General features: G+C 46.3%; 1 protein-coding gene across 1 annotated transcript in view; it reads right to left on the bottom strand.

Moving 5' to 3' along the window:
• The window catches only part of Catsper3 (cation channel sperm associated 3), a 46737-nt gene extending 35935 nt beyond the window's left edge, over window positions 1-10802 (bottom strand). The window contains exons 1-2 of the mRNA XM_051194545.1: window positions 10686-10802; window positions 4977-5130 (exon numbers count right to left, since the gene is read on the bottom strand). Coding sequence (XP_051050502.1) covers window positions 4977-5130; window positions 10686-10783 — 252 coding nt within the window. The 5' untranslated portion in view covers window positions 10784-10802. The remainder of the gene's footprint in view (window positions 1-4976; window positions 5131-10685) is intronic.
• Window positions 10803-16334: the final 5532 nt, after the last annotated feature.

Below are 16334 nucleotides of genomic sequence, written 5' to 3' on the forward strand. Positions count from 1 at the left end.
CTCATCTTCAGCCAACAGAAGTAACCCCAAATTATCTCCTGCATTGTTCTTCTATGAGCACAAACAACTCTGACAGCTTCCTTACAAGGTAGATGACAAGATCCAGCATAGTTCCCAGGATCAGCTGTTTCTCGAAGCCTCAGTTTCTGGGTCACATCGTAGGCACCAAGAATGTGTCACAGCTGAATGGGTTGGTGTTCTAGTCATTGGTGAAGATAGCAAAACACCCCTGCTGTTTATGTCGGCATTTCCAAAGCAAACACAGAACCACGGACTTTGAATCCAATGGCATCTACTTATCTCCATCTCCCTTCCACCAGCATCCTCATTTTCAGTAGCACAGGATGGTCCCAGCATTCAGGATGCTAAAGCAAAAGGAACACAAGCTCGGGTGTGCTTACACACAAGAGCTTGCTATAAACAGATCAATGCCACAAACAAACAACACAGAAGATGGAAGAATGCAAACAAAATGTAAGCTGTCCTGGGTGAAAGATGTTACGTTGGTGGTCCAGTGCTTGCCCACTATGTGTGAGCACACCCTCTACCCTGGAGAAATAAGTAGAAGAGAAAAAAGCACGATTACCCTTGTGCTTTATCACACATTTCACAGTGTCTCGGGATAACACTAGCGTGTGCATCACCACTGAAGCGATCGTTAACAGGGGTCCACATGGTAGAACCCTATTGATGAAGACAACACATACTTTCAGCAGAGGGAAGGATGCAGAGAAGGCACAGGACATTGAGAAATCATCTCAAACCAACCAGGAAGCACCCTCTCTGCTGGCCAGCTCTCCAAGGGCCAGAACGTGCTGCAGGCACTTATGGGCAATTACACACTGATTGGACTTAGTGGGTCATCAAAAATTTTTCAAAGATATAAATTTTTGGTTAAGGCATATTGGGAGGGATATGGAGGGAATTGGAGGGGAAAGGGAACAAGTATATGATCATATTTTATTATATATGTATGAAATTATCAGAGATTAAAGAAAATATTAAAATAAAAAACACAGTTTTGCCAGGCAGTGGTGGTGCATACCTTTAATACCAGCACTCAGGAAGCAAAGTCAGGTGGATCTCTGTGAGTTTGAGGCCAGCCTGGTCTACAGAGCAAGTTCCAGGACAGTCAGGAATACACAGAGAAACCATGTCTCAAAAAAAAAAAAAGTTTTAAAAGACTTTTGTAGTGACATTTTGTTTGTAATCTGACAAATAAAGAAGATCCAAGGGCAGAGCTAAGCCACTAGTTAGCCATAGAGGACAGACAGTGGTGACCACACCTTTCATCCCAGCACTCTGGAGACTGAGGCAGATGGATCTCTGTGAGTTCAAGGCCACCCCGGGCTACACGAGACTGAATCTGTCTAAAGATAAACAGAGCTCACACAAAGGTGATCCCAGCCCTTGGGTTCCCATGACTTTAATCCCAGCACTAGGGAGGTGGAGACAGGAGAGACATGGCTGAGTGGAGAGAGGAGTATAAGGCGGGAGGTGACAGGAGCTCAGGGATTATAAAGCTGAAGGTTCATAGAGACAGGTGCAGTCTGAGGAGGCAGACTGAGCTTTGGAGGAGGTGAGGACTCTAGCGGCTGGTCACTCTGCCCATCTGTCCTTCAGCTCTCACCCCTGATATCTGACTCTGAGTTTTGATTAACGAGACCTTAGAGAACTCATGCTACGACTTTCTGAAATGGCTCTACCAGTCATGCTACAGCCTTAGAATCAAAGAACATACTCACTAAGTGCTACGCTTCTCCTGTGAAATGACAGTTTTATTCTACAAACAACTGCACCCACCATGTTCACCACCAAAAGCTTCTGCCATCCGGGCTGCGCTGCGACTGTCTTAAGTGAGGAAGAGCAGGGAAGGAGACTCGCCGTGTTTCTGAACATCTGTGGGTTTGCCTTTCATCAACCCTGAGTCCCTTCCGTCACCTGACGTTCTTGATTCACATTTTCTTTCCTGAGGAAGCTGAGCATGCCACTCTTCTATCTTTGGGCAGAGAGCACAGCCATGGAGAAGTGTGATGGCGAATTCACTAGCTGGGCTTCCCTGACCCAACGAAGCCCAACCATTTGGCTCCAGCGCCCTGGTGTTGGCTGGGTTGAGTCTGTATTCTTGGATGTGCAGTGTGAACTATTTCGATACAGATTGGGGTGATTTTTCTTGGGTTTAGACATTTAGCATTCTGATCCCTGGATATTTGAAACACAAGAGTTCCTATCATCCTTATCCAGGGTCTTTTCCTCAACACCAATCCTCAGCATTTTCCATCACTTTCATTCTTAATGAAGTGTTTTTAATTCCTCAGTCCAATTCAAGCTACTGCCTATTGTATTTGACTGTTTTTAGCTACTTTAGTCTTTGTTTTGGAATGGTTTTATTTGGTTTCCAGTTGTTTCCTGAGTTTTGCCACTTTGTTTCCTTCCCACACCTACAATGTCTTGATGACATTGCTTTGCTCCAGGGTTAGATGTTATCGTGCTTATCTGATTTTGTAGGCTTATCTTTACAGTGGGTTTAATTACCTCTAGATCAGATTCCTTGCTCTGTTTTCTTACACTAATGTGTGGTGTTTTACCTTTCCTAGTGCGCTTTTCATCCCACATTCATTTCCTAACATTTAAGAATTTATGTTCTAATTCCACTGAGTTTCTGTCCTGAAACTCGGGACCTTCATTTGGGGGACTGTTTGAATTCTATTTCCTCCTGATTTATGTCTCCAGCTTGCTAAATCTTACTTCCATCCTCCTAAGTGCCTGACCGTCCTTTGGAGAGAACCCTGCCAGGCCAGTTCTCCTCAGCCCCGGATCACCCCAGCCCCTTTGGAGGTAACTGGGAACTTCTGTACTAACTACTGGTGTGAGCAGCACAGTTCTTGCTCTGGATAGCTAGCCTCACCTCAGCAATGGCCGGCCTCACCTCAGCAATGGCCTCACCTCAGCAATGGCCTCACCTCAGCAATGGCCGGCCTCACCTCAGCAATGGCCGGCCTCACCTCAGCAATGGCCGGCCTCACCTCAGCAATGGCCTCACCTCAGCAATGGCCTCACCTCAGCAATGGCCTCACCTCAGCAATGGCCGGCCTCACCTCAGCACTGGCCTCACCTCAGCGATGGCCTCACCTCAGCAATGGCCGGCCTCACCTCAGCGATGGCCTCACCTCAGCAATGGCTGGCCTCACCTCAGCAATGGCCTCACCTCAGCAATGGCCGGCCTCACCTCAGCACTGGCCTCACCTCAGCGATGGCCTCACCTCAGCAATGGCTGGCCTCACCTCAGCAATGGCCTCACCTCAGCGATGGCCTCACCTCAGCAATGGCCTCACCTCAGCAATGGCCTCACCTCAGCAATGGCCTCACCTCAGCAATGGCCTCACCTCAGCAATGGCCGGCCTCACCTCAGCACTGGCCTCACCTCAGCGATGGCCTCACCTCAGCAATGGCCGGCCTCACCTCAGCGATGGCCTCACCTCAGCAATGGCTGGCCTCACCTCAGCAATGGCCTCACCTCAGCAATGGCCGGCCTCACCTCAGCACTGGCCTCACCTCAGCGATGGCCTCACCTCAGCAATGGCTGGCCTCACCTCAGCAATGGCCTCACCTCAGCGATGGCCTCACCTCAGCAATGGCCTCACCTCAGCGATGGCCTCACCTCAGCACTGGCCTCACCTCAGCAATGGCCTCACCTCAGCAATGGCCTCACCTCAGCAATGGCCGGCCTCACCTCAGCAATGGCCGGCCTCACCTCAGCAATGGCCGGCCTCACCTCAGCAATGGCCTCACCTCAGCAATGGCCTCACCTCAGCAATGGCCTCACCTCAGCAATGGCCGGCCTCACCTCAGCACTGGCCTCACCTCAGCGATGGCCTCACCTCAGCAATGGCCGGCCTCACCTCAGCGATGGCCTCACCTCAGCAATGGCTGGCCTCACCTCAGCAATGGCCTCACCTCAGCAATGGCCGGCCTCACCTCAGCACTGGCCTCACCTCAGCGATGGCCTCACCTCAGCAATGGCTGGCCTCACCTCAGCAATGGCCTCACCTCAGCGATGGCCTCACCTCAGCAATGGCCTCACCTCAGCGATGGCCTCACCTCAGCAATGGCCTCACCTCAGCAATGGCCTCACCTCAGCAATGGCCTCACCTCAGCAATGGCCAGCCTCACCTCAGCGATGGCCTCACCTCAGCAATGGCCTCACCTCAGCAATGGCCTCACCTCAGCAATGGCCTCACCTCAGCAATGGCCTCACCTCAGCGATGGCCAGCCTCACCTCAGCACTGGCCTCACCTCAGCAATGGCCGGCCTCACCTCAGCAATGGCCTCACCTCAGCAATGGCCTCACCTCAGCAATGGCCTCACCTCAGCGATGGCCTCACCTCAGCACTGGCCTCACCTCAGCAATGGCCTCACCTCAGCGATGGCCAGCCTCACCTCAGCACTGGCCTCACCTCAGCAATGGCCGGCCTCACCTCAGCAATGGCCTCACCTCAGCGATGGCCTCACCTCAGCAATGGCCTCACCTCAGCAATGGCCAGCCTCACCTCAGCGATGGCCTCACCTCAGCAATGGCCTCACCTCAGCAATGGCCTCACCTCAGCAATGGCCTCACCTCAGCAATGGCCTCACCTCAGCAATGGCCGGCCTCACCTCAGCGCTGGCCTCACCTGGGCCCAGCTCACCTTTCCCCTAGTGCCCTCTGAGTCCTCCACACGGGACTGACATTAGTTGACCAGGAGGCGCTGCCCATGAGCCTTGCATATGATACCTACTTTCTCTGTGTATAAAGAGAGGGTTCGCCAGTCACATCATACCCCTGCCCCTGCCACTACCTGATGCTTCCCTGGAGGTCAAAGGTCTTTTAAATTTTTTTCTACAGAAAATTTCTTGTAGCAAAATGCCTGTGGAATATTTTTAGCATTTTCAGAAACAAAACAGGCAAAGTAGAAGAAAAGCATCCGTGAGCTCACCTCAAAGAGTCGGAACAGTTTGTACCTTATGTTGTAATCAGTCCCCAAGACCATGAAAAAGGCGTTAGAGGTGATGATGCTGATCATGAGGAGCTGGAACAAAGGGCTCTTTAAGACTTTCCTGAAGAACTCCCGGCATTCAACATCCTTCCTCCTGTCAAAAGAGGCGCAGTTACCACAGAACAGCTCGGTTCCCTCTCAACTGCACCCCCGATGATGAGCGGCCCCCAGACGGAGTGGTGGTCAGAGCAGCCTGCCCCCCCATACTCCCTGGACTCCTGAAGAAGAGTGGCCACCACTTCTCAGGCCAAGGAAACACCATCTCCATTTCCTTCTTTAATAAATCATCCCCAAGTGACTACTGTCAGTAAACACCAGGGACCCAGGGGGACATATGTCATAGGAAAAACTGGTGTACACACACACACATACACACACTAAATGACATACATCATTGGCTCGTAAGCACACATGCACACACATTAAATGATACATATCACTGACTTGCAAACACACACACGCACATCTATGACAAAGTTAAACACCTGAAGAAAAAAGGGACACATATCCAATAATGACAGTTCAAATGGTATCAGGGAGATACAAAGTAATACCTTTATTTATGTCTTTTGCTTATAAAGTCAGTCAGAACATCCATGTGATAATACTTCATGACTACAAAAGTAGAATGTGATGGGATATTCTTCTTAAGAAACAGGAACACTTATACTGATGAGCTTTTATTTAAAAACAAACAAAACAGAACAGCACTATTCATGTCCTCTTCCCCAGACTCTAGCCCAAAATAATACAACCTAAAATGTACACAGTGAGTTAGTTCAACCCATCCATTTCAGGATTACTTACAATGATGAGAACATGAAAACAATGTTAAGATCTAACAGAAAGAACTGGTTACAGGCTGGTGAAATGGTTCAGGAGACAAACACACTTACTGCCATAGTGTGGGCATCAGCTGCCTTGAGCTGGGGTGGTTGAATGAAGCTCCCAGTTAAACACAGCTCTCAGCCAGGCTTAAGGGGCATAAAACTCAGCTCTCATGAATCTGAGTGGAACAGAGCCAGCTGCCAGCACAATGCCTCCTCAAAGTTTAAGGTTTGGCTCATGTGGTCAGAAAAAGCTAGACACACAATAAAGGCAGGTCTAGTTGATGTGTATTGTTTAAATCTGGTTTTGTCACCAACCCCACATCTGACAAGAGGGCTGATTTCCAAAATACATAAAGAACTCAAGAAGCTAGTCACCAAAACACCAAATAATCCAAATAAAAAGTAGGGTACAGAACTAAATAAAGAATTATCAACGGAGGAATCTAAAATGGCTGAAAGACACTTAAGAAAGTGCTCAACATTCTTAGCCATCAGGGAAATGCAAATCAAAACAACTCTGAGATACCATCTTACTCCTGTCAGAACTGCTAAAACCAAAAACACCAAAGACAGTTTATGCTGGAGAGGATATGGAGAAAGGGGAACACTCCTCCACTGCTGGTGGGAGTGCAAACTTGTACAGCCATTTTGGAGATCAGTATGGCGGTTCCTCGGGAAAATGGGGATCAGTCTACCAAAGGACCCCGCAATCCCACTCTTAGGCATATAACCAAATGATCCACATCCATGAAACAAAGACATGTGTTCAAATATGTTTGTAGTAGCATTATTTGTAATAGCAAGAACTTGGAAGCAACCTAGATACCCCGCAACTGAAGAATGGATAAAGAAGATGTGGCACATTTACACAATGGAATAATACTCTATGGAAAAAAACAATGGAATCTGAAGTTCGCAGGGAAATGAATGGAACTAGAAGAAACCATCCTGAGTGAGGTAACCCAGTCACAAAAAAGCAAACACAGTATGTACTCACTCATAAATGGATTTTAGACCTAGAGCAAAGGATTACCGGTCTACAATTCACACCACCAGAAAAGCTAGGAAACAAGGAGGACACTAAGAGGGACATACATGGTCCTCTGGAGAAGGGGAAAGGGACAAGATCTCCTGAGCACATTAGGAGCATGGGAGGAAGGGAGAGGGAGTTAGGAGAAAGAGAAGGGGAGAAGAGGAGGGGAGAGGTGGGCATGAGGAAACAGGAAGCTTGAGTCAGGGAAAGAACAGAGGAGAACAAGAAAGATACCGTAGTAGAGGGAGCCATTTAGGTTTAAAGAGAAATCTGGCACTAGGGAAATGTCCAGAGAGCTACAAGGATGAACCCAACTAACACTCTAAGGAATAGTGGAGAGGCTACCTTAAATGCCCTTCCCTGATAATGAGGTTGATGACTACCTTATTTGTCATCCTAGAGCCTTCATCTAGTAGCTGATGGAAGCAGAAGCAGACAGACAGCTAGACACTAGCCAAACTCAGGGAATCCAATTACAGAGAGGGAGGCGTGATGAGCAAAGGGGTCAAGACCAGGCTGGAGAAACCCACAGAATCAGTTGACCTGAACAAGGAGGAAGCTCATGGACCCCAGTCTGACAGCTGGGAAACCAGCATAGGACCAACCTAGACCCCCTGAAGATGGGTGTTAATTAGGAGGACTGGGCAGTTTATGGAGTCTCTAGTAATGGATCAGTATTTATCCCTAGTATACGAATTGACTATGGGAACTCAGCCCACATAGAGGGATACTTTCTCAGCCTAGACACATGCGGGGTGGGGGAGACTAGGCCCTGCTCTTAATGATAGGATATACTTTGAAGACTCCCCATGGAAGGCACATCCTCCCTGGGGAGCAGAAAGGAGATGGGCTGGGGTTGGGTGGGGGTGAAATGGGAGAATGGGAGGGTGAGGGAACCGGGATTACATGTAAAATAACCTTGTTTCAAATTTAAATAAAAAGGGGGAGGATACAGGTCTAGATGAAAAGAAAAAGAAAAAAAAAAAGAAAAAATAGGGTACAATGTGTTTAAAAATGTGCATAGGCTTAAGAAAGAAAATGGTTTAAAATAGTTTAGCCATGGAAAAAATAGTTTAAAAATAATAAGGTCTTTAACAAGAGAGTACAACAATATAAAGGAAAAAAGCCACATAAATATGGGAGATGCTCAGGGTCTGGACCCTGTGTGGTGCTGTGTTGACTTGGAATTTTTTGAATGCTGGTGAGACAATGACAGCTGCTGAGAGACACGGATCGTAACAGGGAGTGCTGAGTTAACCCAGCCCGAACACTTTAGGGATGCCTTAACTTTAAAACGGAAGTCAGAAAATGTATTGCACTGGGGAAGAGGTTATGCTTCTGTTTTCATGGTAAATAAAGGCTATGGATTCCTTCCAGATTAATAGAGATCAGATTTGATCGGGGGAGACCTAAAAATCTTGGCTACAAAGAAATGAATAACATATATATTGACATATATACTGACAGGTGACATATATACTGATCCCTCTGCATGGGAATAGCTCTGAGATGGACAACAAATGTTGTAGTTATTTTTCCCAGGACCTGACCACTATCTCCATTTTCCCACAGGATTCCCTATAGACACTGTTACCCTAGACAACAGGAAGCAGTCTAGCTAACACATTCCCAAGAGGAGGGTGAGTGGTTCGGGATCATCCTGTGTGTTGTGGATGCTGGTCATTGTTTAGGGGGTAGAATATAGGAATATGGGATAAAGAGACAACTATAAACCTCAAATGTTTTACATTGGTATGGATTAGGTATATTGATAAAAATTAAAAGTTATTTTTGTTATACTGTATGTATACTTCTACTCTTGTTTGGGATATTGTGTTTATGCAGCTCATTTAAAATGCAATATATAATTAAGAAATGCAGGCTAGTAGTCATCTACAATAATCAAACTTCTAGTCATGTTATATTTGTTTTCAATGTTAAACAGATAGATTTTAGAGATAGATGCTTTTCAAATGCTTCAGAGTCCTACAGAATATGGCATTTTCATGACAGTGAGACACGTCTGCTCCTGGAAGCACAAACCTACTTTTTTTGTTTAGTTTTGTTTAGTTTTATTTTGTTTTGTTTTGTTTTTCAAGACAGGGTTTCTCTGTATTGCTTTGGAGCCTGTCCTGGAACTAGCTCTGTAGACCAGGATGGCCTTAAACTCACAGAGATCCTCTGCCTCTGCCTCCCAAGTGCTGGGATTAAAGGCATGCACCACCAACGCCCGGCTAACCAATCTACTTCTTAAAAGGATGAAAGGCATCAAGGAACCTTCATATGAGGTTTGCTTCCATTATGGCAAAGCTAGCCATTTGCCATGCATTGACTGATTACAGTATTCCATCCAAACTGGACAAGCAGGGCACAAAGGAAAAAGACTGCAGAACTTTGCCAAATCAAGACAAGACAGTCCTTCAAAATTCCTACTTCATAGAAAAGTATGCCAGATATTCTAGGCTTGTAGCTTGAAGATGGATGCCCCCCAATGTTGCAAAGGAACCATGAGTGACTGTCCAGGAAGCCAGGTGTCTCTGTCATTTTTATAGTCTTGGAAGTGGTCTGCACTGAACTTCCTGTTTACTCAGGTAACATTGTATCTTTCTGGGGTCTTTGATGGAGTTGAAGACTAGATAGTTGCAGTATTCCTTGATTATGATAGAAAGTATAAACTATGTACAAAACTTTGGACTCATCAAGATAGGATAAATAATGAAGTATTTCTCTGAATTTGCCAAATACAAATGGACTAGATATTGTAAATGTAATTTTTGCTCGACAATTGTTTTTATTGTATATAATCTTACTATGTTGAAGCTAAATCCTCCTTTTTATTTAGACAAAAAGGGGGAAATGTTGTGGAATACTACTTTTTTGTTTGTTTGTTCTGGGGTATTTTTATGCTTGTTTGTTTTTCCAGACAAGGTTTCTCTGTGTAGCTTTGGAGGCTGTCCTGAAACTCGCTCTGTAGACCAGGCTGGCCTCAAACTCACAGAGATCCTCCTGCCTCTGCTTCCTGAGTGCTGGGATTAGAGGCGTGTACCACCACCGCCTGGTCAGAATACTACTTTAAATGATGTAAAGATGTGTTGCATTTGTTTATACTGAATTTGTTTAACGATGTAAAGATAAATTGCTTTACCTGTCTAAGGCACCTGATTGGTCTTCAGCCAACAGCTAAGCAGTAGAGGGATAGGCAGGGCTGGCAGGTTGAGAGAATACGTAGGAGGGGAGAAGGGGAGAGAGACAAGGGAGAAGGAGAAAGGCTGGGGGCCAGCCAGCCACCAACCAGCCACCAGCCAGCCAGCCACCAGCCAGCCAGACACCAGCCAGCCAGACACAGAGTTGGGCATACAGAATGAAAGATAGGTAAAAATCCCTGAGGCAAAACACAGATGAACAGAAACAGGTTCATATGACTTATAAGCACTGGTAAGACAAGCATAAGCTAAGGCTGAGCATTCATAATAATAAGTGTCTGTGTCATGATTTGAGGGCTGGCAGTCTAAGAGAGCCTGTTACGGACCATATACCTTATGATATGTAGCAAAATATGTAATTTTTCATTCTATGATTTGAAATAAGTCCTGTAGCAAAATAAAGGGTGAAAGCCTTCACACTTTAATAGATGAACATGAGTCGAATTCAGACTCCAGGTGATCAGCAAATGTGCCAGCCTCCCTCCCCCTGACAAGTGCCTGTAGAAGAGGCTGGGGGAGCTCGGGACCTGTCCCCATGCTATTCTTCACACCTTTTTTAACCGTGGAAGGAAAAGGTACTTACTTAATTTTCTTGAACCTTGCATGCAGTGCCTCTGACGCAGTGCCAAACAGGGAACTGGACACAACTTTGACGGGGTTGTGGTGAAAGTATTGGGACATTTCCCAAGTTTTCTGTTTTTATCCCTTGTTTTTAATCAACTACCCAAAACCTCTGCCTAAGGATTTCCTTGGCACCTGGATTCTAAGAAGCAGCAGAGGGACCCTGGAAGGGTTCTCTGCTTTATGAGGTCGCCCCTCTGCATTCCAGCAGTTACAGCCTGAGAGGGAGGCCTGAGTGTGGGCTCGTCCACTCGCAAGTCCCTCTTCTTGAGGTGGGGAATGCCTCAGAGAAGATGAGTCCCTAGCAATAGCGGTAAAGCAGAGTGACATCAGAGATGTAGACTTCCCTTAGGGTGTGCCCACTCTGGAAAAGGCCTTTTATAAGATGGCAAGACAAGTTGAGGGGCATGTAGGAGGAAAAATTAAGTCTTCTGAGCTTCTAAGGGACAGAACACACCCAGAGTCAGCACCAGAGACTCCTAAACAGAAAAGAAGATTGCAATGGGCAAGGCAGTGAGCTCAAAAACCCAGGGAAAGCAGAGAAGGCGTCCCAGGTCTTGCTATTTGGAGGTTTGGGATGTGGCTACCAAAACTCCTTTCTGAGGAAAATATAAACAATGTCTAAGGTCCCAAGGACAAATCTAGAGAGGATTGCACCAAAGTTCACTCCCGGGGAATCAATGAGTTTATTGGGCTTACTTACAAAGCACAGATAAGGGTTACATACAGGAGCATGGACGTTCACTCCCAACGGCCACACTGGAAGTCTACCCAGCAGGACGCATTGCTTTCCCATAGACGCATAAATGGGGCACCCTCTCCTAACCCTCACCAGGCTGTATGCTCCAGCCATGCTCTGAGGCCACAAGCAATCGGGGCAGAACTGCATGCAACATGTGGAAAGGAATGGCTGGGTAGGTCCTATAAGCCTCCATCCTTCCTTCTGTCAGGACATCAGCAGTCAGCCAGCCCAGCTGGGAGGCTTGCAAGCCAGGAGGAATGAGCCCAAGACCTAGAGATGTTAGAGTACAAAAGCTATAGGGATTTAGTTCTGTTCAACCTTCAAAAGTTATCTTCCTCCTTGGCCCCCACCCCCAGCTCCCCTCTGGCTTGATTCTCACAAGGCAAGACACAGAGATCTGGATTGCTGTGTAATATTGAATGTTTAGTCACTGAGTTGGACAATTTCCTGAAAACATAAGTTCCTGAGCTATAAGGAAATGGGGTTGCCACCTCACCATCTCTACTGCCCCTAATATTCTTTCTCTTCTATTGCTTGCAATGTTAGGTGAGGCAAGAACCCACAAGACTATGACAACCAATTTATTAAGAGGTGCAATGAAAAGACAAACTCACAGACACAGAGCAAAGCAGATGCTGCCACTGATCTTGAGCCACCTCTGCAAGCATGCTAAGAGCCAGAGCAAGACTGCGCTTCCCTCTAGCTTATCAGTTGTCAAGTATCAGACAAGACCAGATCCTAGAGCTTGCTACCCTGAGGCTATTGGTGTAATGAGTTTCCATAATACTTTCCTCTTTTTTCTAAGCAGAGGTTTCTTAACCTAATACAAAGCTGTATCCGATAAGAACAATTATCAAGTATTGTCCAGCAGAGAGACAATCCAAACAGTTATGGAGAGAAAGAAGGTGTAATCAGGGAGACACCATGTAGCTGCCAAAGATGCCAGAACATTACCAGTAAGCCATGGCCATGTGGTGATACATAGATTATTAAAAATTGGTTAATTTATAAGAGAGAGTTAGTCAGTAATAAGCCTGAGCCATTGGCCAAACAATTATATTTAATATTAGGCTGTGAGTGATTATTTCATAAGCAGCTACAAGAACCCATGAGTGGGAGAGAAACCAGTCCAGGGGGACCATCGAGACAGAGAAAAACATTCAACCCACAACCTCTTGTTTTGGGCAAGCACTCTACCCAAACTAGTCCTTAGTATTTTAAACATGTCCGTGTCTATTGCTGGTAAGAAAATACTGACATAAGCAACTAAAACACTGGATTGAGAAATAATAGCATCTATATCCTGCCCAATAGGAGAAATAGGTCCTGGTAATTATAATCAAAATATTATGTCATGTAATAGAAACAGAGGAGAGGCCTTCTGATCCCAAATGATAGATGTTTGGGATGGAGATAAGTGCCCTGAGTTTGTCAGTGTGAAATATATACATGCACTATAACATCACACGGTGTCTCATAAAGATACACAATTTTTAAAATTGGTTTTCTGACACCCGATATAGCCCAGGCTGGTCCCAAACTCCATATGCAGCAGAGAATGACACTGACCTTCTATCCCAACAGCCCTCCCCTCCTCAGAGCGGTGTGCTGGGATGATCGGTGTGTACCACCATGCCTAGCTCCATCCAATTATCTGTAAATTATTGCGGTTTAATAAGGATCAGGATAAACAAATAGGCCAAATAGATGTTTGTTCAGGGAGAAATAACTTACAACCTAGGCAGATGAACACCAGCAAGTTCCACCAGATGCTCTCCTGTCCGAGTCATGCCAGCTAGAGAGCATTCCTAGCTCCTCCTCAGACCTCCTTCCACCTGTCACTTCCGCCCCTGGCTCCACCCCCCAATGGGCGTGGTCAGTGCTACAGAAGGAGACATGGTGAATATCCCACTACAATTCCCCTTTTAGTCTAAAGAAAAGATTTAGGCTTGATAAAAAAAAAAAAAAATGTACAAAACAGTGAATAACAAGTGTGCTCTAAGAAAAGGAAAATCAAGAACAAAATGACCTACATATATCTAGTCCTAGGGTGAAGGCATAATGGAGATTTCAATAGAGTTGTCCTAAGCTGGAAAACTTAAGTCTGGTACCTAATATATCTAACTAGGAAGAGAGAATAATAGTTGTGATAGTTTAATCTTCAACCTCATTAAGACCTGAGAAGGAAAATAATGCGGATGGACAACTTCCAAATGGTGCAGCAAGGACAGAAACATCAAGCTACCTGGACAGTCACCCAAGGTCTCACAGCAACGTTGGTACACCCAGTTTTGGCTAAGGCCAAGAGAACTTGACAGACCAGAACAACAGCAGGGAGGTAGAAAGGCTGCCTTACCCTGACTTGGCAAGGTTCAGCAGTCTTCTATATTTGTCTCCTGCAAGCACATAGGACTGCATGTCCAAATCAGTGGTCAGGGTGGGGGCAATTCTTTGCCCAACAGGCCATTAGCTGAGGCGAGAATGAACTCCAGCAGAAGCAACAACAGTGTCCAACATATTTTCGGGTAGTAAGGAGGAGTCAACCCAGAGAGACTAGGGAGACCAGACGCCGGCCTCACTCCCTGGTAAGATGAGACCACGTGGAAATACTAGATTAATAGAAATGGGTTAATAATTAAGACAGCTAGCAGATAAGAAACAAGTACCTGGCCAACAGCATCATATCTAATACAGAGTCTCTGTGTGTTAATTGGGGCTGGCACGGCGCAGTACAAGACCAGTGGCGGGTGGAAAAACCTTACTCCTTACAGTAAATTTTTTTTAAAAAAAAAAGCATTTGGTAACCCAAGTGAAGTGATGTCCTACATCACTAGATCTGGAGGACCGAAGGGCCCTGTGGAGTGTGGGAGTCCCGGGGAACCAGCAGGAAAGAACTTCATCCTCGCTGCACCACACACCACAAACCCAGGAACGCTAAAGCTTTGGTGAGACTGTGGCTCCCACTCTCCCCTCACCCACACAGTATCATGTGGAACCGTCTAGAACAGTGGTTCTCAACCTGTGGGTAGAGCGCCCTTTGGGGTCACCAAAGGCTGCCCTGCATATTAGATAGTTATGGTTCATAACAGTGGCAAAGTTACAGTTAGGAAGTAGCAACTAAAATCCCCGCATGGCTGGGTCACACGAGGAGCTGCGGCCCTGGGAAGGTTGAGAAGGTTGAGAAGCGCCGAGACAGAGCCGGCAGGGTCTGAGAGCTTCGCCTTTAGCCCCTCACAGCTGTGTCAGCCACTCGCCCATCTGTATTCTTTTTCTCTCGGTTCCTGACATTCAATTTCTGGTTTTGCATGTATGTCCCGCGATGGTCTCTGTGCCTCGGGTTAGGCTTTCGGACCCTGATTATGCTTCTTGCCCTCAGCATGCCATCAGGCCCTTCTTGACTATACCCTCCAGCCATGAGTCCCACGGGCTCCTCCTCGTCGTCAGTCCTCCGTCTGCTTCCTCCAGTCCTTTTCTTCTCTTCTTTTTACTCCTTAATTATAACCTTTGTCAATGCAAAAACAAACAAACATGGATCTCGCCTTAAAAAGGAAAGAAGAGGTAGCTTATTATGGAGCCACTTTGCATGACCACAACCCAGGAACACAGGCTTAGGTTACCCAAAACCCCATGTTCCCATCAAGTGTAACATGTATGAAGAGGCCATGAGAAAACCATCCCTTTGGGGACTGGACAGATGGCTCGGGGTCTAAGAGGACTTAACATTCTTGCACAGCACCTAGGTTTGGTTCCCAGAATCCATGTTTGGTGGCTCACAGCCACCTGTAACTCCAGTTTCAGAGGATCCAATGCCCTCTCGCCTCTTTGGGTACCTGAATACATGTGGCACACATAAACTCATACAGGCACACACACACAAATTTAAAATAAGTTTTTAAATGAGAGAAGGAGGTGAACCTGAGATGCAGGATATCCTGTCTTGAAAATACAAACAAAAGCCAGCAAACACTAAGCACTACATTGTAAACAAATCTAAAATTGATTTAAAATAAAATGAGGAGGTGGTACGCTTGGTGTCAGGTTGCCTAGGAGACACACCTCAACTGAGATGAGGAGGCGCACCTAGCCCATCCCATAGGCTCCTGACTACAGATGCAGTGTGGCCAGGTGACACCTGCGGCCACCTCCCCTGCCTTGACGGACTGTCTCCTCTAAGCAGACATTTGTTGAAAATGAGAAAGTGACTGAGGCAGTAGATAACTGAACCATCCAGGAATCAGCTTTGGGGAGCTTGGCCCTTCATCACACAACCACACAGACACCTCATGTTGCAGGCAGCAGTGGCTTGGGTGGCAATGAGGGCTTTTGTCCTAACAGGACTGCTCTTCAGGCCTGTGGAGAGAGGTCTCTACAGAGATGGTCTTCATTGGAGACTAAGTCTGTGCACTCAGTTCACTGGCCACGACACACAAACTAGGTTCTTCCTCAACTCATTAAAACCCAGGTGGTCCATCTCGACGACAGGTTGTCCATGGATCGCCACATCGCACAGGAGCCCTGAACAAGACATCTGTTTTCTCCTTCAACCCCTTGTCCAAAAAGTAAAGCATAACCAAGATAGGTCATTCAATATTTGTGACTTTTGTAATAAAATTAACTGTTCAAGTAGTAAAGCAGTAAAACCCTAAACAACTCTGGCTTCTTGAGAATTACTCGAAGAACACATCTTCAGAATGGGGAATCCCTTCCGACCATTCTCTGACACTTTTTACAAAGTCCTGCTCTGCAGTTTCTGGGTGACAAAATGTTAATATCCTCCTATCCTGATTCTGGCCTTTAAGAATGCCATTTGGGGCTGGAGAGATAGCTCAGAAGACCCAGGTTCAATTCTCAGCACCCACATGATAGCTC

The sequence above is a fragment of the Phodopus roborovskii genome, unplaced genomic scaffold, assembly GCF_943737965.1.
Source record: "Phodopus roborovskii unplaced genomic scaffold, PHOROB, whole genome shotgun sequence".
Taxonomy (NCBI): domain Eukaryota; kingdom Metazoa; phylum Chordata; class Mammalia; order Rodentia; family Cricetidae; genus Phodopus; species Phodopus roborovskii.